Source organism: Rhinopithecus bieti, unplaced genomic scaffold (genome assembly GCF_001698545.2).
Source record: "Rhinopithecus bieti isolate Rb0 unplaced genomic scaffold, ASM169854v2 scaffold_32083, whole genome shotgun sequence".
NCBI classification, from domain to species: domain Eukaryota; kingdom Metazoa; phylum Chordata; class Mammalia; order Primates; family Cercopithecidae; genus Rhinopithecus; species Rhinopithecus bieti.
This window is the reverse complement of record NW_016814096.1, coordinates 1,953,769-1,978,415: the sequence shown is the minus strand read 5'-3', so window position 1 is coordinate 1,978,415 and position 24,647 is coordinate 1,953,769. Positions and strand designations below refer to the sequence as shown.

At 49.7% G+C, this 24,647-nt stretch overlaps 1 protein-coding gene across 1 annotated transcript in view; it reads left to right on the top strand.

Moving 5' to 3' along the window:
• ABTB2 (ankyrin repeat and BTB domain containing 2) overlaps positions 1 to 24,647 on the top strand; it is a 211,476-nt gene that overhangs the window by 152,823 nt on the left and 34,006 nt on the right. Inside the window, exons 2-3 of the mRNA XM_017849690.1 lie at positions 4,800 to 4,946; positions 11,879 to 12,092. Of these exons, the coding sequence (XP_017705179.1) occupies positions 4,800 to 4,946; positions 11,879 to 12,092 (361 nt within the window). The remainder of the gene's footprint in view (positions 1 to 4,799; positions 4,947 to 11,878; positions 12,093 to 24,647) is intronic.

Here is a 24,647-nt window from a genome sequence, read left to right as displayed (position 1 = left end):
CGTCCCCCTCCCCCTCCCCCTCTGGGCTACAGCAGAGCAGAATGAAAAGTAGCTTAGAGAAGCAAGGATCAGGTGTGCACAGGGTTCCTAACTCTGCTGATGCTGGGGAATTTTCCAGTTTACTGGCAGAATTACTCTCCTCCCTAAATTTCAAAAAGCAGAGAAGGACATTGTCTATTCTCTTTCTTTGGGGGAAAAAAAAAAGGTTTTTTTTTGGAGACAGAAGCTCACTCTGTTACCCAGGCTGGAGTGCAGTGGCACGTTCTCATCACTGTAACCTCCACCAGGTTCAAGCAATTCTCCCTCACCTCAACTTCCTGAGTAGATGGGATTACAGGTGTGCACCACCATGCCTGGCTAATTTTTGTATTTTTAGTAGAGATGGTGTTTCATCTTGATGGCCAGGCAGGTCTCAAACTCCTGGCCTCAAGTGATTCACATGTCTCTGCCTCCCAAAGTGCTGGGATTATAGGCCTGAGCCACCACGCCCAGCCAGGATGCTAACTGTTCTTAAAGGATAGTTAGATATGCAAAAGAGTTTGGACTTCTTCGTGAGACTGACAGGGAGTCATTGAAGAGTGCAGAGCCAGAGCAAGGTGACCAGAGTAAGGGGTGGGGTAAGCCTGGAGGCAGGGGATGGGTGGGGGGCAGGGGAAGATGGTGGCCTGACTGGGGTGGTGGCAGTGGAGGATTTTTGAGATATGTTGGTGGTAAAAGCAGCAAGGCTTGTGGTTGATGAGAAGTGGATGAGAAGGGAGACAGCTGATTAGGGTGACTCACAGGTCTCTCCTTGGGAAACCGGGTGGCCACGGTGCTGTACTCAGAGTGTTGGAAGAGGAGGTGGAGGCTTTGAGGAACAAGATAATGAGTCTGAGATTCAAGAGTTGGGCAACCAGAAAGATAAAAGTTGAGCGATGGAAGATAAGGGTTCTGTGTAGAGATTGATAAACATCGAGGCTTCAGTACAGTCCGCAGCAGGTTGGAGTGGAACACTGAACAGAAATGCTGCTGTTTTAGAAGAGGGAGGCAAAGGATCACTCAGTCATGCTCACTGCTTCACACTCCGAGATTCACTCACGGTCATGGGCACAGGGTGGTGCATGTGGGTCCCTCTAGGTCCCTCCATGGCTTTTCCAGGCTTCCAAAGCGATTGTCCCTATTCCCTCTAATAAAGGAATAAAGGGAAATGTTCCTGCATGCTTTCTTCTCCATCATGACAGAAAGGAAGAATTTTTTTCTAAGGGTTTTACTAAATAGAAAAAAATAGATGCCCTGGCTTTTTTTTTTTTTTTTTTTAACTCCTTTTCCCTAGAATGATCTTTTAAAAAAAAAACAAAAAAAACTCCTTTTCCCTAGAATGATCTTGCCCTGGGCCCGTTATCCTAGAGCCGGGAATTTGTGTGGGGAAAGGAAGACATCGAGGTGTTAAAAGAATGTAAAGAAAATATTTTCCATCTCTGATGAGAACCGCTGAGGAATGAGCTGATCTGATATGGGAGAGATAATTTAGAATTGATGTAGAGAAGACTTTCTTACAGAGCGGATTTGGAAGACAAGCTGGGAAGACAAGCTGTGAAACTGCATTCTGCAAAGATCAGAGGGAGTCAGACAGCTTTTTGTCTGTAGAGTTTCATGGGAGGCCTCTAGGGACCCTTGGCAGGAGGTGTCTGGAGACCCATGAAAGGGAAAGTCCTATTTCTGGGTCTTACTTTGAATTTCCTCCTCTTAAACCTCAGGCCCAAACAAAACCCCTTTCCTCTCCAGTATCCTGGGCACTGCCTAGCTCGAGAAAGGACAAGGTGAGCAAAGTTAGAATGCCATTTATTTCAGCAGCTTGAGAATGAAGAGATTGAAACTCTAGTCCCTGTTCCGTTTCTGACCCTCAGTGACCTTGGGCAAGCCACTAAACGTTTTTAGGCCTCAGTTTTCTCAGCTGTAAGATGGGTGGAAATAGTACCTCCTGCGGTTCTGGGGTGTTAAATGAGATAATGCATGTAAGTGCCTGGCACATAGTAAGCCTTCAATAGAAGTCAGCTGTGGTTGTTACTGATCATAACTGTCCTACCTCCCTTGCTGGAAGAACAAATTGCTCTATGAAAAAGGCATTTAAAAGCAAAAGGTACTAGGCAAAAGCTGTGATGCTATCAATTACTATTATCAATAATAGGTTCCTAATTACTTTTGCCACGGTATTAAGTGAAGGCCTCTTTGGGTGGGTGATGACTGGGAAAATGGGAACTACTATTAATGGAGCTGCCAGCTCCTGTTACTAGCTCCATTGACATAATATTTCTCTCTGGGAATCCTTTGACAAATCAGCTGAATTTCCTATTCCCTTACCCTAAGCTCTGTAAATTTGATCCACATGTCTCCAGTGTTGTTTCTGTAGATTAATAATGGAGAAAGGAGGCGGAGTCAGGCCTGCACTGGGCTCTCCCAGCTGTTCGGCAGGGTGGGTTTCAGCCTGTCGTTGGGGTGGTTTTCCCTTTTGTTTTACTTGTTTTAATGCTTATGGCCAGCTCTTCCCAGTGTGTTTGGTTACTCAGCTGTCAGGGAGAGTTTCTGCTTTAGGGCCTGGGGCCCTGGCAGGGGGCGGCGGGGAAGAGCCCAATCACGAACTCTTCCTCCTCCTCCAACAGAAACAAAGCTTGGAGGAAGTGCTTTGGAGCAGTGCTTTGCTAAGTCAGTGCTGGATGTGATGAGAGGGGTCGCTGCCATCCAGGAGAGGCAAAGGGAGATGGAGAGGGAGCCTCCACCACATCAGCCAGGAGGAGAGTGGGGAGGCTGGGTCAGGGGAAGGTTGAGCTAGGAGGGCAGGACTGACCATCAGCTGAACCTGCAGAACGATCAGAGAACACACTGAGGCCCTGGGCTGGAGGAAGACCGCTGTGTGCATTTGCTCAAGAAAGAGAAACACATGGGGTTCAGCACGGGGCTGTCCATGAGTGAAAAAGGCAGTAATAATACAGCCATATTGTCATATGCACCAGCCACACGTAAGGACAGCCACAAGTGAGCTTTAGTGGTGTGTTCACTGGACTCTGAGCTCACACAGGAGTTAAGTATATGCACTGTAGAGCCAGTCCATCCCAGATTTGAATCCTAGCTCTACTGCTTACCTGAGCAAGTTATTCAAAGTGTCTGAATGGCAATAGCCCAATATCTCAAATGGAAGCCAGCAGTACCCATCTCATAGGGTTTTTTGTTTTTTGTTTTGAGACACAGTCTCACTCTGTTGCCAGGCTGGAGTGCAATGGCGTGATCTCGGCTCACTGCAAACTCTGCCTCCCGGGTTCAAGCGATGCTCCTGCCTCAGCCTCCCGAGTAGCTGGGATTACAGGTGCCTGCCACCACACCTGGCTAATTTTTGTATTTTTAGTAGAGACGGGGTTTCTCCATGTTGGTCAGGCTGGTCTCAAACCCCTGACCTCAAGTGATTCACCCGCCTCAGCCTCCCAAAGTGCTGGGATTACATGCGTGAGCCACCACACCTGGCCCTTATAGGGTTGTTGAAAGAATAAATGAGATAATGTAAATAAAGCCTATGTTCCCAGCACAAAGTAAAAATAATAGCAACAGCACTTGGTAGAGCACGTACTGAGCCAGGCATTGGTGCAAGCATTGACCCCCAGTTACTCAGTTAATCCTCATGGCAGCCCTGTGAGCTAGGTACTCTAGTTATCTCTAGTTAACAGATGATGAACCGATGAAGAGTCTAAGTAACCTGACCAAGATCACACCACTGGTTAAGTGATAGCCAGAATTACGAACCCCAACTTCTGCTCCAAAGCCCTGTCTGCTGTACCTGTTGCTGCTGTTGTCCTTGTTACATCACACGTGTTTAGGGACTTCTAACCCAGACTTGGCCACATCCCGGTGCTCTCCTGTTATCTCAAGGAATTTTCAGAGATTTTATCCAAAAGTGATTAAATTCCTGTGGATATTTTTCTTTAAAAAAGGGTTTGTGGGTAAGTGTTGGAAAAAGAAGATCTGTCCATCAAAGAAACAGTGGTTACCAAAAGTTGGGAATCCCTCTCTAGGTTCTGACTGCAACTAGAATCTCTGTGGCCACATGCTCTTAGGAGCCAACATGTAATTTTAAACCCGTCTGATTTCGCTTTTCTGGTGCTTTCTAAGAAGCTGCATGGTGAGTTGGAGAAATTTACAGGCTGTCACCCTCTGGGATTGATTCTGACAGTTCTGCTCTACTGCTGTTGAAGTGTTAATGAAAAACATTAATTGGACTTGGCCCGTGGCTAGGACACATCCCCTTCTTGAAGTGGAGAAGGCAGCATCCCTTTCAAATGGTTGCTCCCAGATGGGGAAAGGAGAGGACTCAGGGCGGCACTGCCCTTCAGGAAGTCAGGATGGGCGTTTATATCTGACTCGGCCATCCCTGAGCTGCATGAAAACAAAGCCAGGTCTCTTTGTCACCCCAGAACCCTAAGTGTAGCACAATACCTGGGCTGAGTCGGGCACTCTGTGAATATTCAGCGAGTGAGTGAATGAACGCTTGTGTGATCCAGGAGCCCAAGCAGGCCAGTTTCTAGGTACCTCCAAGAAAGGATGGTCTCCACGTGCTTATAACCACAGCTACGAATGAGCTACTTCTCATTCTGGCCCCTATAGCACCGTCCACAGTCAACGTTCCCAAGTCTTCAAGGCTCAGAGAGATTTTGCCTGCTGAACCTCTCTGTCAAGGGCAGGGGAGCAGGGCTGAGCCCTGCCCACAGCAGGCTGGGGCCCACTGAGCTTCCCCTCCTTCCTAAGTGTGACCTGTCTGCCTTCTTTCCCCATAGGTGTCCTCTCCCTCCCGGCGTACTTCAGCCCCTACAACGGTGGGTCCCTGGGCCATGACGAGCGAGCCGACGCCTACGCCCAGCTGGAGCTCCGGACCCTGGAGCAGTCCCTCCTGGCCACCTGCGTGGGCAGCATCTCGGAGCTGAGTAAGTGTCGCCTCAGTGTCTAGCTGGGTGGTAGAGCAACAGCAAGGCCCCAGGATTGGGGGAAGGCAGGGGGAGCTTGCCCTCTAGGCTCTGGCCTCCTCCTCCTCCTCCAAGCGCCTTGCCTTCCCTGAAAGCTAGATCTTTCTAGGACAGAGGTTGCAAATACACAAATCTGGATTTCTGGTTTCTCTTTAAAAAACGAATGATCTAGCAACATGGCACCCCATTCCTGTATAGCAGTGACCCACAGGAGCTAAGTAGCAGCAAAGTGGTTGGCATGTGTTCCCCACTTTGCCACAGACCTGGGTTTCATCCGGGGTGGAGGAGGGGGGCCTGTTTCATTAATTTCACCTGCCTGGCCCCACGGGCTCTGAATTCACAGCTGGTGCTCTTTCTCGAAAGAAAGCACCCCCAAAGCCTCAATATAATAAAAGGAAGATAACAGCAGAGCTCCTCTGGCTGAAGGCAGGTGTGGCCGGGTGGTGTCTCCCAGGACTCAGGGCTCTATGGCACACACTTGGAACGTGAGGTGGCTCTTTACTATTGACAGCTGCTTCCAGGGTGTTAGGAGAGGTGAAATCCCGTGCCGGCTCCTGAGCTCCCCCTCTCATTACCCATTTGATTTGAGAAATCTGACTACATCCTCTGCTGCCTTCATTCCCCCTCGCTCTGTTGAGATCACCCAGCAGAGGGCAGTGACACAGCAAGGGTCACGACACACAGCATAGGCACACCTGGAGTTTCCCTCTGCTCCGGCCTTCTCCATTTGTGATTCCCTCAAGTCTTCTGACCCCTGCACAATCAACAGCAATGGCAAACCTCTGTTTCTTCAGGACGCGGCTTTCTCCTTCCCTGCATTCTGCCTCCTCCCCAGACAGGAAATGAAGGTGCCTGGTTCAAGGTCACGGAGCAGAGCTGCAATAGGGCTGGGAGAGAAAGCAGGATTTCTGACTCTGTGTCTCCTGGTGACATTACAGTAGGCAGGGCCAGGATGTTGTTGCCTGGGTCCCCTGAGGGACCCCACAGGAAGTGGGTTCTGGTGTATGGCTTCAGCTCCATCCCTGAGAAGTGTCTCCTGGACAGTGGGCTGTCTTGGGCCCTTGCACAGTCATGCTTTGGTGAGTTCTCATGCCTTGCAAACAGTAAGGGACACAGCCCCTAGTCCACTGGAGGGCACCTTGGTTTTACTTTATACTTGAACATTAAGTGAGCGCCTTCTGTGTGCAAGGCACCGTTGTGAAGCACCATCTTCACTTTATCTCATTTGTTCCTCAGAACAACTCAGCAAGGTATGTCCTGATGAGAGAACTGAGGCTTAGAGACGAAAAGTGATTTTCTCCATGTCACACGAATCAGAGCTGGGGGCTTGACTCGACGTGTCTAGGGCTGTTGGTCCCCTGGATAAGACTAGCAGCCTAGCCACCGGCTCCTTGGGGCAGCTGAGATCAAGATTGGGGCTGATCCTTTTCCTCTTCTCATGGTGGCCCTATGCCCATTACAACCCCAGCCCAGCCTAAGGGAGGAGCATTCAGAGGCCTCCCCCAGGGAAGGGCTTGACATCATTCTGCCATTACCATCAGCCAAGGGGTCAAGACCTGTTGGCTCTACCATTTACAATGATCCTGAGTTTTAGTTTGCCCCTTTCACCAACTCCACTGCTACCAACCAAGCCAGCCATTTGTTTTGTTTTGTTTTTGAGATGGAGTCTCGCACTGTCACCCAGCCTGGAGTGTGGTGGCGCAATCTTGGCTCACTGCAACCTTCGCCTCCAGGTTCAAGAGATTCTGCTGCCTCTACCTCCCTAGTAGCCGGGATTATAGGTGTGCACCACCACGCCCAGCTAATTTTTGTATTTTTAGTAGAGACAGGGTTTCACCACGTTGGCCAGGCTGGTCTTGAACTCCTCACCTCAAGTGATTCTCTCGCTTTGGCCTCCCAAAGTGCTAGGATTATAGGCATGAGCCATCGCACCCAGCCCCAAGCTGCCCATTTAAAGCTTAAATTGGGTTGTGTCACTCATCTCAATATCTATCCCCTCTATCCCCCGACAATGGCTTCCCGGCTCACTCGGTAAAATCCAAAATCCTCACTCTGGCCCAGGATCCATATATGATCTGACTTCATCACTTCACCCTCTTTGTGGACTGCACTCCAGCTGCCTGGCCTCCTGGCTAAGGACCCTCCTACTCCAGAGCCTTCACACTGGCTTTCCCTCTGCCTGCAACACTTTCCCCTTGATACCCAAATACATTGGTCCTTCACATTTCCAAGCCTCTGCCCAAATGGCACCTTCTCATTCAGGCCTTCCATGAGTACCACGCTCTCATTCCACTGTCTTCCCTCTTGTGGCTTTGATTTTATTAAAGCACTGATCACCACTTGACGTGTACTATATATTTACTTACGAATAGTTTATCATGTCTCTCCTCTGACTAGAAGAGTCAGCTTCATGAGATTGGAAACTTTATCTCCTTTGTCCACGGCTGTATCCTCATTGCTTAGAACAGTACCTGGTACAGAGAACAGTTCCTGAGTATGCATGTACATGTGTTAGGAGGAATGAGGTCTATCCCACCAAATGTTTTCTCCTAAAACTGGCCTAGGATTGGTCCACATCCTGGCCCAGCCACTCCTCAGGGCCAAGGGAAGAAACCTCACAGCATCTTTTCACAGACCAGAGAACAGGCTGTGTCATGTGCCAAGTTGCCCTGTTCCTCCCTCTGAAACCAGGGCTTTTGCTAACCTGCTGTGGAGGAGGGAGGAGACAGAGGTGGAGGCCGATATTGCAATTTTTCTCCCTGAGACTGAAGAACTTAATGAGGCTAGTGATACTTGGCACTGAACCCCTTGGACCTCAGAGTGTTCCCTGGGTTTACATGCATTAACTCCCTGAGCCTCGCCAACATCAGCCTGCCAGATAGGGTGAGAAGTTTCACTCTTGTATGAGATCCAGCTTCACAGGGAGTTTTGGGACTTGTGCTTTTGCTCTGTCCCTCTCTACCCACAAAAATTTTAAAGGGAGAGAATACAAAATAAAACAAAACACTTCTTTTTGAAGGGAGCCAGATGTTCTAGGCCTTATTTTGAAGACGGTGTTGAATTCCAGACTCTCTCCTGCTGTTTTTATTTGATGGCTCATAATGAGAGGTGGAAGGACCAGAGTGAAACCTAGCACCTCTAATCAAGTCTTTCATGGTTAACAAGTGGGGGAGGACTTGTTTTTCCTTGCCTGGGGGGTGTTTCTGGGCTTCAGACTAAGGTTTCATTGAGTGTAGGATCAACTGATCCTCAAGTACAAGGAAGTTTCAGAAGAAGTTCTGAGTCCTCACCATGCTTAAACCAAGAGACCAGCCCAGCCTGGATCAGGCCTTCTCAAACTAGCCATGGTGAAGGACCAGAGATTTTATTCCCCCCACGCAACCTTTATAATGTACAATCAAAATAAATGTCTACAAAAAGGAAATAAGACAGGTGAAATGCAAGCCCAATTTTTAAAATTATTATTTTATTAGCTATACATAAAATTACTGTCAAATTTCTATGTAAGTTTTTAAAAATTCACTCTTCACTTCTGAAATTAACTTGCTGCAAACCAGTAAGTTTGGGGACCTGTCCCAGTTCACAGACCACACTTTTAGTAGCAGCCATGCGATGGTCAAGAGCATGCGTTTGGGAAGCAGGGACCCCAGTTCAAGTCCTGGCTGACTGACTTACTAGTTATGCCACTGGGACAGGTCATTTAAATCCTGCAAGCTTGCTTCCTTGTCTGTAGAGTAGAAAGACCCTCCCTTACCTGGTGGCTGAAAAAGTTGAAGGAAATTTTGTCTATCTTTTCATGTCTATCACGAAGCCTAGAAAATATAAAGTGGCAGGAAGCAAAAGGCACCCTAGGAGAAGGTTCAAGGCAAGCCGCTTTCTTTGCCCATAAATGGGTTGCCACGCAGTGTAAGTTTTTAGACGTCATGGTCAGAGTTCTCTGCAGCCATTTGTCTTTCTGGTCTGAGAGAAACTGGCCACAGCAGGGCTTGGATCGAAGAAGCCGGTGACCTCCATCTCCAGCTGCCTTCATGGTTTTTCTGAACTTTTGGGTTATCTGCTTCTGTTTGGATGGGAGATTCCATTTCTTTCTTGATTTTCTTGTCTACATGAAGCAGGAAGTGCACTGCCAAAGGGTTCTCCACCAATAACAATAAAACAACAATAAAAATAATTAAAGATATGACTTCTACCTTGTCAAGCCTTTGAAATGATATTTCAACAAGGTTTCTCTTTGATGCTATCACAGACTCTTTGATTTCTCCTCCTTGTTGGTCCTGTGGTTCTGCCAAAAGTTATGACATTTAGACCTGGAGAAACGGGAGCCAGGTTTCAACTTATTAGCAGTCAACGTAGCTGTACAACTGGCTGCTGTGAGGTGGGTTGGTTGGTGGTTGTGATGCCAGTTTCAACCACCCATGGAGCCCAAGGGCAGGGTTGGGATCTGGCATCTCAGAGCACAGACTCCTCCTGTCCTGGGAAATGTGGGGCAGAGTTTGACGGCAGGCAGTGGTCCTGGAAGGAAGAGTGCACAGGAGGCGGCCTGTGGGATAGAGGAATAATCATAATAAGACATTAATCGTAACAGTGCTATGTTCAGCCCTACCAAGTACTTACTCTATGCCAAGCATGATGTTAAGTGCTTTACATTTATTGTTTCTTTGAACCCTCAAAATCGGTAGGGTAGATACTATTGTTTCCATTTTACAGATGAGGAAACTGAGGTTCTGATAACTAAGTAAGGGATTTCTCTTTCTCTGTAAGGAATCACCAGGGGTGGGGCTGAAGCTGACCTCCAGGGGAACCTCCCTGAGTTCTCAGGCCTAAGGGAATATGGGCTGGAATTAACAGTAACAGGCCCTGATTTGAGGCCAACTGTGTCTGACTTGAATCAAGCTATCAGTTCACTGGTGATTTTCAAACCTGAGTGGACATTAGAATCACTGAGGGGACGTCTACAAACTAGAGATGCCCAGGTCCAGCGGCAGACCAATGAAATCAGGGTCACAGGGATGGAAACCAGGTGTCAGTAACTCACTGCCCTCAGCCCTCTTGGCCCTAGGGTTTGTCAGGAGCACCCAGGCAGCTGAACTCCAACTGTAGGGATGAGCAGTCAAGAGTAGGGAGGAGTGAGGAACCAGGGATGGTGGTGGAGGGCGACAAGGAAGACTTTCCTTGTGGGGATCTCAAACTCCAGGGGTGTCATTTGTCCCTGCCTTGAAGCCAAACACCATCACCACGGCTGTCAAGGGAGAATTTAGCAGCTAATGAGCTCAAATCAAGCCTCAGTAGAAGTTGTATTTTAAAAAGAAATGAATGCATAAGGTTAATTTTTCATTCTCCAAATATTTGCTGAGCACCTAGTATGTAACAGACCCTGTGCAGGGCCCTGGGACACAACGGGACAGAACAGCAGATTCCCAGAAGCAGCATGAAGGTTAATTGAATACATGAATGAACTGGTTCTGCCATGCATTTCATGACACTTCACTGGCCAAATTAAAACCTGTTCATTTCTTCCACCTTAGGGTTAGCCGTGCCCACCTGTGGAGGGGCTCTCTCTAGGGAATCGCCAGGGGTGAGGCTGAAGCTGACCCTGAAGCAGCCGCTTTTCTTAGAGCGGAGGTGCCTGCAGGTGCCGGGGCTCCTTCAGCCCATCCTTTCTCAGCATTGTGGCCTCACACAATGTTGAGCCGTTTCCTGTCTGGGACTGGTGAGATATTGAAAATACTTGAGTTGGGTAGAAACACACTACAGGATATTGGGACCTAAGGATCCCACGGACTCCAGCAGGGCAGGCTGCAGCCCAGCTCACAGTGAAGTCCATGGACTTTGGAGTCGAACAGACCTGAATTCAAGTCTAGACGCTACCATTTTCTAGCCATACAGCCATGGCTAGTTAACTCAGCCTGCGGGCTCTGAGGTGTCCCTGTGGCCAGGAGAATGAATACATGGGGTCAGGAAATGTTTATCAGATAAGCCTCAAGTTCCTTTTTTTTTTCTTTTTTTTTTTTTTTTTTGAGATGAAGTCTCACTCTGTCACCCAGACTGGAGTGCAGTGGCACGATCTCTGCTCACTGTCACCTCCGCCTCCCGGGTTAAAACGATTCTCCTGCCTCAGCCTCCTGAGTAGCTGGGGCTACAGGTGCCTGCCACGACGCCCGACTATTTTTTGTATTTTAAATAGAAACAGGGTTTCACTATGTTGACCAGGCTGGTCTCGAACTCCTGACCTCAAGTGATCCGCCCACCTTGGCCTCCCAAAGTGCTGGGATTACAGGCGTGAGCCACTGTGCCCGGCCATAAGCCTCAAGTTCTTCATCTGTAAAATGGGAATAATACCCGCTATCACTGTAAGGATCAAATTAAATCATATTTCTGGGGAATTGCATACTTTGTACATAATGAGTCCTCAATAGGTGATGATGGTGGTTGTAATTGGTGCTGAGACAGAGGGACCTTCTCTGCTGAAATACTTTGGGTTTTGTACAAGACAGTGCACAGGAGAATTGCCACAGAGCCTGGCCCTGGCTGGCTGAGGCTGGGAAAAGAGACCCAGAGAGATTCCCTCGGTCAAAGATCTGGGGAGAGGCCCATGGGGGTGGCGGAGAGAGTGGAGATGTCGAAAAAGAAACCACATTACCCTAAGTTCTGGAGGAGACAGGCCCTGCCAAGTATTTAATTCAGCAAGAGTGAAATGAAAGGGAAACGAAATTGCTATTGTGCATCTGGGTGACAGTTTCCACCTCCACCTGTTGGCTGCAGGGCAAACAGTAATTATGCACTAAGGCAAGGAAACTTCAGCCAGGAGCATCCTTGGAAGAATGCGGGCTGTAAACTCAGACTTTGTCTTCTTTTTTCTCTTCCTCCCCTCTGCCCTCCCTGCCCCCTACCAGGTGACTTGGTCTCCCGTGCCATGCACCACATGCAGGGGCGCCACCCCCTGTGCCCAGGCGCCAGCCCCGCCCGCCAGGCCCGCCAGCCGCCACAGCCCATCACTTGGTCCCCTGACGCCCTCCACACGCTGTACTACTTCCTGCGGTGTCCACAGATGGAGTCCATGGAGAACCCCAACCTGGACCCCCCGAGAATGACCCTGAACAATGAACGGTAGGGATCTTCCTTGGGCTGAGCACCTGGTGGGACGTGCGCCCAAACGTGCATTGACCGACCGACTGCCTGACACTGACTGACGACTGACCAACAGGGCGAGAAAGGGGCCCTGGAGCTGTGCTGTGCCTGTGAGGAGGTGGCCCAGGAATTCCGATGAATGAAGGCCTGCACTGGTGTTCAGTGGGATTTTTTTTCCCCCTGAGCTGATGCACCATGGGGCCACTGAGGCTTGGAACCTATGCTTCAGCCTCAGTGCCCAGTCTGGCACGAGCTCACTGGGCTCACCGAAATTCAGCTGCCTTGTTATAAAATTAGATAGTCACACCCACCTAGAAAGGTTAGTGCTCTGAGAAAAAGCATGTAGGATGGGGGCTGGGTGGGAACTGGCCCTTGGCCATTGGTAGCTGTCACCTCTTTTCATGGGGTTATCCCATTCAAAAGTGATCAAATGATCATTGTTGGCGTCATTGTTATGAGGGGTCTTGGGTGTGTTTTGCCCTCATCCATTCATTTAACGGAAGAGACCATCGTGATCCTGGCAGCTCTCTGATCTCCAGCAGGTTAGTGGTTGGATAGCCCCTGGACCCAAGCCTGTGGGCTCCTAGTTAGGTACTTTCACTAGAGGGTCCCAATACTTTCCTAGCTGGGAGTAGGGCTGCAAAGAACAGATGTGCAGGTTGTGTACTGCACAACGGAACCCAGTGAGGGACATGAGTAGGGGATGCACGTGGGGCCATATCAGCCTGAGGACAGGATACCTTTTCCAATTGGTTTTCTCCAAGGACTGCCTTTTTGAAATTTTCTACCTGGAAAATATGCTTTTTTATAACTTGCCCCAAACGTTGTATGTGCTGGCATGAGCCTCACATGGAGGCCACTGCATGGCCACTTAAGGTACGGTCTGTCCATGGGCTCAAGAGTTGTGTTTGAGGGTCCAGGAAGTGGGAAAGGCTTGCCCTTGGCTTGGGAAGCCCATCTGCACACATTTCACCACACAGGCCCAGGAAAGGCAGAGCCCATGGGACTTGGTGCCCCACCTGGAGGGAGACAATCTGAGACCTCAATATTGGAAGTCCTGGAGGCTCTGCAGTCCCCTCACCCGGCTGCCCGCTGTCTTTCGGGGGCGTGGAGTCTCATCAGCTCTATGATCCACAGCTGGCTCCACAGCCCGGTCTGCTTCCTCAGTGCCCCAGAAAACAAAGGTGGATTTACTGAGTGTTTACTATGTGCTAGGCACTGGACTGAGCACTTTGCAGGCAGATGCTCACTTAATCCACACACTACCAAGAAAGAGGTGCTCTTCGGAGCCCCATTTACACATGAGTAAGTGGAGGCACGGAGGGACTCACTGGCCCCACCACACAGGCTGTGCTCCTCATAACCACTACGCTATAGCTCCTATCCCTAAGAGGAATGTAAAACAGCAGTGGCCCAGTACACGCGCAGTAGAGTCCCAGTAAATAGTACCATTGCTGTTATCAGTACTAGTATCCTTATGTCATCATTGTTTTATTTCTCTGGGAGCTGGAGGGCGAATGCAAGTCTGAGGAGGGCCACCCTGGGCCTGACACAGAAAGAAGTCTGCAGGTGGAGCCCTGGGCATCCTGAAAGACACCTTTGGCGGGAGCTGGGGCCAAAGCACAGGCCCTAAGCCCCAGCTGTTCCTGCTTTGTGGAAAAGTGTTGTGGTTGAAGGAGTCAGCTGGGAAGGAAAAAGGGCAGGAAGACATCTGGGAAGGAGGAGGCAGGAGGCTTGCTTGCTGTTTGGTAAGGTGCTGGGCTGAGGCTGGGCCACCCATGCAGAGGTGACTGGGAGAAGAGGACAGGAGCCTTCTTCAGGCCTGTTGCCCGGACTGCTGGGCCCTCAGCTGTCATGGCTATAGGCCCAGGGGCAGGCATTCCTCTGCTGGCACTTTCCCCCGCCCCCTTGGGCATCTTTGTCATGTCCTGTGGCTTTCCCCCAGGAGGGTTCCCAGCCCGCAGTACTCTAACACACAGAATCAGGGTTTCTTCGTGATCTGAGTTGCACAGCCCTATGTGGTTATAACAGCTGAGCTTGCATGGTAATAGACATACGTGCATGTGTTTAGATAACTACTTATTTAAAAACCACACTCTCTGTAGCACAAATAAATTGGTAGCAAAGATATTTTTCCATGAATCATTTCAAATGAATATCAGACACATGGGGAATTGGAACCCCCATTAGAAAAAAAAAAAGGAACCAAAATTTTTTAAGTTTTGACACGGAAAGGAGGACACCCTAAAAATACCTGGGGGAGCCGACAGCCCGACGGCTCCCCGGTGGCCTGACTCCTGTCGCTGAGCAGATCTGCTGCCCTCTGGCTCACTGACAGGGAAGGCTCTGGAGGCTGTGGGGATCCCTCCTGGGAGCACTGAGCTCACAGCATTACTGCAGGCTGGGCTGGGCCAATGTCCCATCAAGGCCCCAGCACCCTGATACCCTCACCAGAGCTCTGGGGAAAACCTCTCCTGATGCAAATAGTACCTGGAGTTTGCTAGGGTGCCAGAGTGACAGAGCTTTGCTTTTGTGAGTTTGGGGATGTGCACTGTCTGTCTATCTCTGTCTCTTGCTCCACTTCGTCCTCTTAAAGCCCGGTCCTCTGTCCCACCTGGAAGCCTGGGGGACTGAGTTCACCCAACCAGAATTGGACAGAGCCCCTGATTTCAGTGTGACCGTGGTTGTCTGGCTGTAGAGGCTGTCTGTTTGGGGATTGGTGGCTCTCTGGGTTTGTTTGGGATTAAGTGACCTCCTCTACTGCCTTACACACATGGGAGAAGGAGCTCAGTTTGGTGACGTGGGTTTGGCAGCATGACACCATTGATGGAACCACTCAAGTCTGTACTTACATTTCTGCTTTAAAGAAAGGTACCCTGATTCCTTCAATTAGGGGCTATGTCTGACCACATCCATGCTGACAAAGGGAAGGGATGTGTGTTCATCTCTTTTGTGTGGAGCTCACTGTGGTGTTCCCTGCTAAGCCACCTGCTGCTTCTGCAGTGTTCGGTGGGGACTTCATATCTTTCCGTAAGAGGCCTTCTCCTCAGAGCTCTCTGCTCTGGTTTGGGAGGAGAGACAACAGGAGGGGGACAGAAGCAGCAGGAACTCAGAGTGGCAAGCGGGCAGCTTTGCAGGGAATGAGAAGCCTCTAACCTTTCTTCCCCTGCTGCAGTGAGCCTGGTGCATCAAGAAACAGTACAGGCTTTGGGGCCCTTCCATGCCTCAGGCTCCTCACCTAGAAAATGGGGCTAAGTAATTCTATCCGGTAGGACAAAGTGAGATAACATACGCCCTTCCTTTAAAGCCCATTTCTACCTACTTCTATGCCCAAAGAACATCAGCAAGTTTGGTGCTATGATTACCTCCATTTTACAAGTGAGGACAAGAGGGTGTGGGGTACCTGGCTGAAAAGCGGCGAGGCCAGGATTCAAACCTGAGGTCTCTCTCCTCAAGGCCGTTGCCTTTCCCTGTGCCAGGCTGTGGCTTCCCAGCTGGCTGCCGAGACCTGATCCTACAGCTCTGAGGCATGCTGGGTGGGCCCTGGCCTTTGGGGCCACCTTCTCTGGGGCCATTCCAGCCCCACCCCCTCACTATCCTGGGAAAGCTCTGCAGCTGGAGCCTCCCTGCACCCTCCCAGGGTGCCTTTCTCGCTGGCAGCTTTGCATCCCAGGCACCAGCCAGGCACAAGGCAGAGTCTAAAACACAGAATTAGTCACAGCTGCTGCCCTGCAGGGTGTGTCATCACCCAAGATCAAGCTCAGAAAGTGAAAGAGCCTCCTGTCAGGGATCCAGGTTGCCCAGGGAGATCGGGAGCCTCCTTCCTCTGAGGTCTGGAGGAGAATGGACAACCATCTGGTTAGACGTGGCCCTTGCTGGTTGTGCCTGGGGGCAGAGGGATGGGCTAGCTGGAACAGAATCTTTGGCATAGGATATACCTCCTTGGCCATCACCCTCCTGGGGAATGAGAGGTCTGGGGCGGTAGGGATAAAGACTACGCAGACACGTAGGAAGGCAGGAGGGCAGCCAGCTGCCAGCAAATTGCTGGAAGGCAGCGTCATCAAGCAGAGGAGACAGAGGGAGACGTGCAGTCAGAGGTGCAAAGGGCCTGAAGTCGACAGGAGGTGACGATTTCTCCGCATCAGAACCTGGGCTGCTGGAGGGCTTGGGGTCCCCCAGGCATCCTTCCAGACTGCATCTACTGTGAGCAGCAGCAAAGAAGCCAGACCCTTGAGGAGTGGCCAGGCAGAGAGAGTGGGAATGGCAGAGGGCCGCTGGTCCACAGAGCGGTCCGCTGGCTAAGCCTCAGGTCCTGGCCCCTTGCCGCCTCCTCCCCAGCCCTGCACAGCACATCTCCGCCTGTGGAGGGAGGCAGACTCACAAGGTTTGGAGCCTGCTGGTATCCAGGACACAGAAACAGGAGGCATGTGGGACCCTTCCCAGAATTCTGATTTGGGGTTGGGCCTAGAAACATCTGGTATCGTGACTTTGTAGCCAGCCAAAATAGCCCCATCTGAGGAGGGCCCTGCTATTCAAAGGTGTGCATTTGAGATCTACCTTGCCACTTTTTATAACCTTCAACCAGTCATTTAACCTCTTCAAGGCTCTTAATCATCTGTAAGGTATGAGGACCCAATGAGTTAACATAGTTTTGGGGTTTTCTTGGAAACAGGGTCTCGCTCTGTCTCCCAGCCTGGAGTGCTGTGGCACAATCTCAGCTCACTGCCTCCTTGACATCCTGGGCTCAAGCAATCCTCCCACCTCAGCCTCCCAAGTAGCTGGGACCACAGGTGTGCTCCATCACACACTTCGCCTTGGCCTCCCAAAGTACTGGGATTATAGCCATGAGCCACTGCACCTGGCCACTACATACTTTTAGAACAGGGCCTAGGACACACTGAGTAGCTGTTCTTATGATTATCAACACGATGGTTTTTATCAGGCAGGGTAGCAGCATATACAGAGTCCAAGTGGCTAGAGGAAGCAAGGTACTGGAGAGACGGGCGACCGGGAGGAGCACAGCAAGGGAACACGGGCACCGTGGTGCAGGACGGAGCACAGAAGTGGATGGACCTTGTGGGCCAAGACACACAAGGCTGAGTTTGTGGCTGAGAAGGTCCTGCCCCCAGTGGGCCAGCTATTTGTGACTGGCTGGATTTTATTTGTCCTCCTTCCCACACTTCCCTTCTTGGGGCCTGAACCTTTCTGAGAATAAGGGCAGCAGAGGGTCCAGATGCTTGATGCTCCTATAAAGGTCTGCCCGGAGAAGTCTGATATGTAGTTCTGCACCCCCAGACAGGTTCAGGAGAGACGAGACCAGGGTGCTAATATGACACTGATCTTGCTCTCCAACTTCCATAGAGCTCTTTTTGCTGGGGCTTCCAAGACCTGCTCAGAGGTTGAAGCTCTTGTCCAGGTGAGATCCTGGCAGAAGATAAATGTGTGTCCGGCTCAGCTCTTGGTTTCCCTGTTCCATATCAGGCTAGACAGAATTTCAAAGAGCTGGAGCCAGCAAACGTGCCAGAGCTCTGGGTTCCAGCCACTTTGTTGGAAACACACACCTGGGTTTTTTTTTTTTTCTTTAAAAGACTGGCTCACTCTGTCACCCAGGCTGGAATATAGTGGTGCAGTCATGGCTCACTGCAGCCTTGAACTCCTGGGTGCAAGTGATCCTCCCACCTCAGCCCCCTGAGTAGCTGGGATTATAGATGCATGCCACCATGCCACCTGGGGCTTCTGATGGTGACCAAGGGGCAGAGGGTGCCATGAGCCTCTTGGGCCATCCCAGAAGTGTTATCTTGGCTACCTTCTAGGAGGATGACCATGTCAACTCATCTTCCTGGGCCTCAGTTTCCTCATCAGTAAAATGGTGAAGATAGTAATATGGCTCCTGTGGCTAAATGAGATAATACAGTAAAGCACTTAGCTCAATGCCAGGCACATAAAAAGTGCTTATTAAATGGTGCCTCCTCCTCATTATAATGGCTATAAACACATTTAGATGGCATGTTTGACACTCAGAGCAGGATCTCTTTATTGAGGTAGCATGACATTCCTAAAATGTGATTCTCAAGTGATATCTGGGTCAGTAATACTGCTACTAATACAGTTACTAACACTACTACTGATGATATTACTACTAATTAACCACTACCACTATGACTAATAATAATAATATAATTACTAAGATTACTGCTACTACCAGCATTACCACTACTGCTAGTTATAGCAAGCATTATAGAGCACACATTCACAGATACTGTCTTTTTTTTTTTTCTTTGTGAGCAACATGGCTGTTTATTTCACCTGGGTGCAGGCGGACTCAAGAGTCAGCAAAGGGTGGTGGGATTATCATTAGTTCTTATAGGTTTTGGGATAGGCGGTGGAGTTAGGAGCAATGTTTTGCGGGCAGTGTACAAAGTACATTATCAAGGGTGGGGAGAATGACAACCTTCTTAAGGGTGGGGGAGATTACAAAGTACATTGATCAGTTAGGGTGGGGCAGAAACAAATTACAATGGTGGAATGTCATCAGTTAAAGCTATTTTCACTTCTTTTGTGGATCTTCAGTTGTCAGGCCATCTGGATGTATACGTGCAGGTCACTGGGGATATGATGGTTTAGTTTGGGCTCAGGGGCCTGACATTCCTGTCTTCCTCCACTGTAAGAGTTACCTGAAGCTCCGCGTCCGTGATGGTCCAGGGGGTTTCTGAGGCGATCGGGCAGCGTCAGTCTTCAGCCGCTAAGCCGAGAAGATCTGATTTAAAATTGGTGAGATGTTCCTTGGGCTGGTTGGTCTGAGGACCCGAGGTCGAGGTCGTAGGTGGACCTCTTCATGGAGTGAGGGTGAGGACAGGGGACTGGTCTCCCAAAGGAGTCCCGCTGGCCCGGGTCTTCGGCACCAAATGTCTCACGTGTCCGTGTGAAGAGACCCCCAAACAGGCTTTGTGTGAGCAACACGGCTGTTTATTTCACCCGGGTGCAGGCGGGCTGAGTCTGAAAAGAGAGTCAGCCCAGATACTGTCTTAAGTGCTTGACTTACTGACTCCTATTTCTCCCTGGACTCCTGCGGATCCATGGAGAAGGGCTCTAGGAGAATGATAAAGAGTCTCCAGTGTGAGGAGGGAGACAAAAGCAAGATGGAAGTAAACAAATGAGCAAAACCCACCAGACAGTGCAGAAGGAAGCTCAGGTGCATGATGGTACATGAGGTCAGCCCTCAGGCTCTGAAGCCTGCCTCGATTCCAGTCCCAGCCCTGCCACTCACAAGCTGGGCGGCCTCGGGTATGTCATTTACCTCTGCATCTCAGTCTCTTCTTTTTTTTTCTTGGAAGAGGGGAGCGGGCGGGGGCAGGGGCCGGATGGAGTCACACTCTGGGAATCACACAGCCTGGGAGTCACCCAGGCTGGAGTGCAGTGGTACGATCTTGACTCACTGCAGCCTCCACCTCCCAGGTTCAAGCGATTCTCCTCCCTCAGCCTCCCAAGTAGCCAGGATTACAGGCACGTGCCACTATGCCTGGCTAATTTTTGTTATTTTAGTAGAGACAGGGTTTTGCCATGTTGGCCAGGCTGGTCTCGAACTCCTGTCCTCAAGTGATCCACCTTCCTAGGCCTCCCAAAGTGATGGGATTACAGGCATGAGCCACTGCGCCCAGCCCAGTCTCTTCTTAATAGGGGATTGATTAATAGTGCCAACTTCATAGAGGTGTTGTGGGGATCAATTGAATTAATGTATGTAAGGCACTTAACATAGTGCCTGGTACACAGTAAGCAGCAGCAACAGCACATTTAAGAAGATTCTGAGAAGGCTGAAGTAGGTGGGGGACATGTCGGAGCAGACCTGTGATTTTTAACTGGGTCTTAAAGGACAGCCACAGGAGACTGGGAGAGGTAAATAGCATGGGCAGCAAAAGTCACAAAAGGACTTCTGTTGTTTCAGAGCACGAATTTTATAACAGAAATGGATCTACACTTTAAAAACATAAAAATTAGTTGAGTGGTGGTGGTTGTTGAGATGGGTTCTCACTCTGTCACCCAGGCTGGGGTGCAGTGTTGTGATCACAGATTACTGCAATGTCGACCTCCTGGGCTCAGGCAATCCTCCCACCTCCGCCTCCTGAGTAGCTGGGACTATAGGCCCACTCTACCATGCCTGGCTAATTTCTTTATTTTTTGTAGAAACAGGGTTTTGCCATGTCACCCAGACTGGTCTTGAATTCCTGGAGTCAAGGGATCTGCCAGTGTCAGCCTCCCAAAGTGCTGGTGTTATAGGTGTGAGCCATAGTGCCCAGCATTTTTTATTATATATGTTTTTCTTTTCATTTCTTTTCTTCTCTTCTCTTCTCTTCTCTTCTCTTCTCTTCTCTTCTCTTCTCTTTTCTTTTCCTTTCCTTTCCTTTCCTTTCCTTTCCTTTCCTTTCCTTTCTTTTGGCTAGTCAAGTGAAACAGTGGGAGTGGAGAAGGAACAAGGAAATCTGTAACTGGTTGTGATCTATCAATTGTAGAAACCACTGCACTCAGAGCAGCAGTTGGTTTTTAAGTCATCACTGATTGTTGTTTATATAGGCAAATGCTTCAAGGTCAAGCTGGAGGTCAGTGGTTTCCCAATGGAGAAAGAAGTACATCCTCTGAGTGGCTGTGGGATGAGGATCAAACCCCAGCTCTCCTCCTCTGGCTCTATGATCCAAGCAAATCACCTTACCTCTCAGAGTCTGGTTTTCTCCTGCATAAGGTGGAGATCTGAACTGTGCCCGCTTCCTAGGGTGGGGAAAGGCCCTGACGCGAGTGAGGTACCACATCGAGGCACCTCTTTGTTCCATTCCAGATGCAGCAGGGAGAATGTTTCCCTCAGACAGCACTTTCCATAAAGAGGACGTGCCCACAGATAGGCCGTGTGTTCAGGCTGAAGAAGTGGGCTCGTTAATCTTTTGCTCAGCTTGCGAAAGTGTTTTCTTATCAAATAATAGAGATGATGGCAGTGCTGGCTTTATGCTCCTGACTTCTGAGTTCCTTAAATACCATTTCAAGATTTGCAATGTTAAGCTCTTTTCTCTCTTTTCCGCTCCCACTTTTTGTGCATTAAATTTCCATCTGTTTACCCAAAATGGAAGTAAATGAAATAAGAATAGCTATTGGGTGAATTAAGTACTTGTGTCCGTGTATTCCCCAGGCTGGCACATCCGCTAGCCTCGGAAGTGACTTGTTCACAGTCTACGGTGCACACAGGGAGCCCCCCCTCCACTGCCAGGAACCCCCTCACTGTACTCTCTTTTTGTTTCCTTCAGAGCACCTTTCTCTACCTGAAGTCACCTTGCTCATGTCTGTTCCCTCCCCACCCCTCCGGAATGTAAGCGCCCTCCGTGTGCCCTGTTCCTGCTGTGTCCTCAGCACAGTCCCAGGCATGTAGAGTAGGCAGTTAAATATTTTGTTAAGTTAATGAAATAGGGGGTAGAACCTAATGGTTGGGTTCTTCGGAGTTTAAAAGACCATGATATGGGGTCCCGGCTCTGCCATTTACTAGCTGTGTGACTTTGGACAAGTTATATGATTTGCCAAGTCTCAGTTTCCCTCACTTGAAATAGAAAATGACTTGAAATACTTTCAGAATGTTTTGTGAGGGGTGAATAAGGTAGCTACATGTTAAGGATGTGGCAGAGAAGAAGGTGTTTGTGCATGGCAGCTGCTATTATCACCGTTACCATAAGCCTGTGTGAAGGCCAAAAAGACCAAGTTGTGTTCAGTGAACAAGCAATCCAAAAACATTAGTAACAGCAAAAATCGTATCTTCTCAACATGCATGTCTTCTCTCCTCATCCAACCCTCCCTCCCTCCCTCAGTCCCTGCTCTTCTGTCCATCTTAACTCAGCCCTCACAGTAGCTGGGAGCCAGGTGTGTGAGAAAGATGAGAGGCTCACTTCACACCTGTAATCCTAACACTTTGGGAGGCCGAGATGGGAGGATCACTTTAGGCTAGGAGTTCAAGACAAGCCTGGGCAAAATAGTGAGACCCCATCTCTACAAAATAAAATAAAATTAGCTGGGCATGGTGGTGCATGCCTGTAGTCCTAGCTACTCAGGAGACTGAGTGGGAGAATCTCTTGAGCCCAAGAGTTGGAGACTGCTGTGAGCTACGGATTTCACCACTGCACTCAGCCTGGGTGACAAAGCAACACCCCATCTCACCAAAAAAAAAAAAAAAAAGCAAAGAAGATAATTAGGAAGACCACACCACAGAGGGCTTGTTAAATGAGGCCCATTTTGGACAGGGACATCTACAAAATTTAGCCTTATGACAACCAAGGAATTCAAAGAACTCTACAAACTGGATTCCATTTACCTATGGGATCAAAGACGAAGCCGCCTATCAGCCACTCTTTAAAGTTGGTGGTGTCTGTGGACCCACACCTGCTGGTTTAGCCATAGTGCCTATGTATAATGGGCTGCGGTTGCTGAAGGTTAAACTTGGGAGAGACCTGATCTGTCTTTACATGGGCTGGAAGCATCTAGACAAAGTTTTACAGTTTACAGAGCTTGTTTAGTACACAGCTCTCTAACAGGCTCTTACAGTAGCTCTTGGAGGAAACTATTACATTCCCATTTATAGCGAGCAGACTGAGGCCTTGAGGAGGTCCGAGGCGTGCCCACCATCACAGCTGGTAAGGGACAGATCTCAGCTCAGGAATGGAGGTCGGTTGTATTAATAATAATGCAGTGAATTCACATTGCTCAGAGTGGTAAATCCCTTCCCTTCCCAGGAGGGAGAGGGTGAGACCCCGGAGCCGGGGATCTCGCTCAGTGTCTCCTTTCCCAGAGTGGCGTGGGCAGCTTGCTGTCAGCTACTTGGGGCCTCTTTCTCAGCAGGCTTGCATTGCAGGCTCTGGGAGGCCAGCCTGGGGGTGGGCGTCTGCCCAGCATCCAAGAAGGAGCGAGCCAGGGATTCGGGGCAGGAAGTGTCAGTGCCACAAAACAGGGATAGAGACAGGACAGGATCCTGGCCTGGCCTCTGACAAGCACCCCCCAGGGCTGGCTGTTGCATGGGACTTCCTGTCCTATTGTTGGACCCACCCGTCCTCAGAGAAAAGAAGACTGGGAACTGCCGGCCCGGGGAGCTTCATTCATTTGGAGTGTTTTTGTAACACGGGCAGCAACAATCCCCTTTGTCTGCAGTCTTGCCAGGATTCTCAATGCAGGGAATTCCCAACTCTAAAGGGAATTGATTTTGCTTTCTCAAAGAGGCCTGCTTCCGAGGCGAAGCTGGAGAGCATGCAGACCCTCAGGATGGGGGGAGGGCAGGAGCTGGGTAGTATCTGGAGCCAAGCCAGGCTGGTTCCTGGCTTGCTCTTACTTGCCTGCCAGGCAGCTCTTGGGATTTCTGTCCTCTTGCAAGACCAGCCACCGTGACAGCTGTCTGTGACTTGCCCCTCCCCACTTTTGCTGCTTTAATATTTGTGGATTTGGGAGGAAAGGGCTCTTAAGGTACCTGGGGTGCACCCCCTGAGGCACTGGGACCCAGCCTTCTGTTCCCGGTCAAGTTCAGGGCCTGATGAGGCTGTGAGAGCAAAAGCTCGAGGTTGGGCAGAGCGGTGGCAGGGATTCCAAGATGAGTGTTTCTCCATCACGCCTCCTTCCTTTCCACCCACCAGGGCTCAGAGCATTTCATGCCTGCAGTTTGGTATCCTGAAAGACCTCCAGGGTGGTTTGGGGATTTTTGTTGTTGTTTATAATTGACACATAATAACTGTATGTTTCTGTGCTACAGTGTGATGGTTAAATACATGTATACATTCTATAATGATCAAATTAGGGTCCTTAGCATGTCCGTCGCCTCAAACCTTCATCAGTGCTTTAGAAAAGATCCTCTTTTCTGGCTGTCTTGAAGCATATAATACATTGTTATTAACTATAGTCATCATACTGTGTAAGGGAATACCAGGACTTATTTTTCCAATCTAACTATAACTTTGTACCTGTTGACCCGCAACTCCCCAAAACCCCACCCCAGCCTCCGTGACCACTCAGAATGGCTGGGTTTTTTTAGAGCCAGACTGATAACCATTGGCTAGCTATGTCACCTTGGGTATGTGTCCTAGCCTCTCAAAGGCTGTTTCTGCATTTGTAAAATGCAGTATATCTCCCTTGCAGGGTGGCTGTTTCAGAGGTAACTTAGGCAACATGGCCTCACGCCCACCTGGCACACAGTAGGCCCTAGCACATCTCAGCAAGGTGGCTTTGCTGCTCGGAAGGCAATGCCAGTTTTCCCTGCAGCTGCCCTTGGGATGTGGACACACAAAGCAGGATCAGGCCCTTTCCTCCGAGCTTGCACCGTCTCTTCCTGTCTCTCTGGCTGCGCTGGAGTGCGCCACCCCTCCATGACCCCCATCCCATCAACAGCGCAGATCAAAACACTGCTTGCCAGTCAAGAATTTCACTCTCATATCGGGCTTCAAGAGCCCTCATGCCTCTGCTGCTTCCTAGAAGTTTCTAGAAACTCTTCAGCTGGCAGTCTGAATGGTTCTTCTTTCTGCTTTAGAC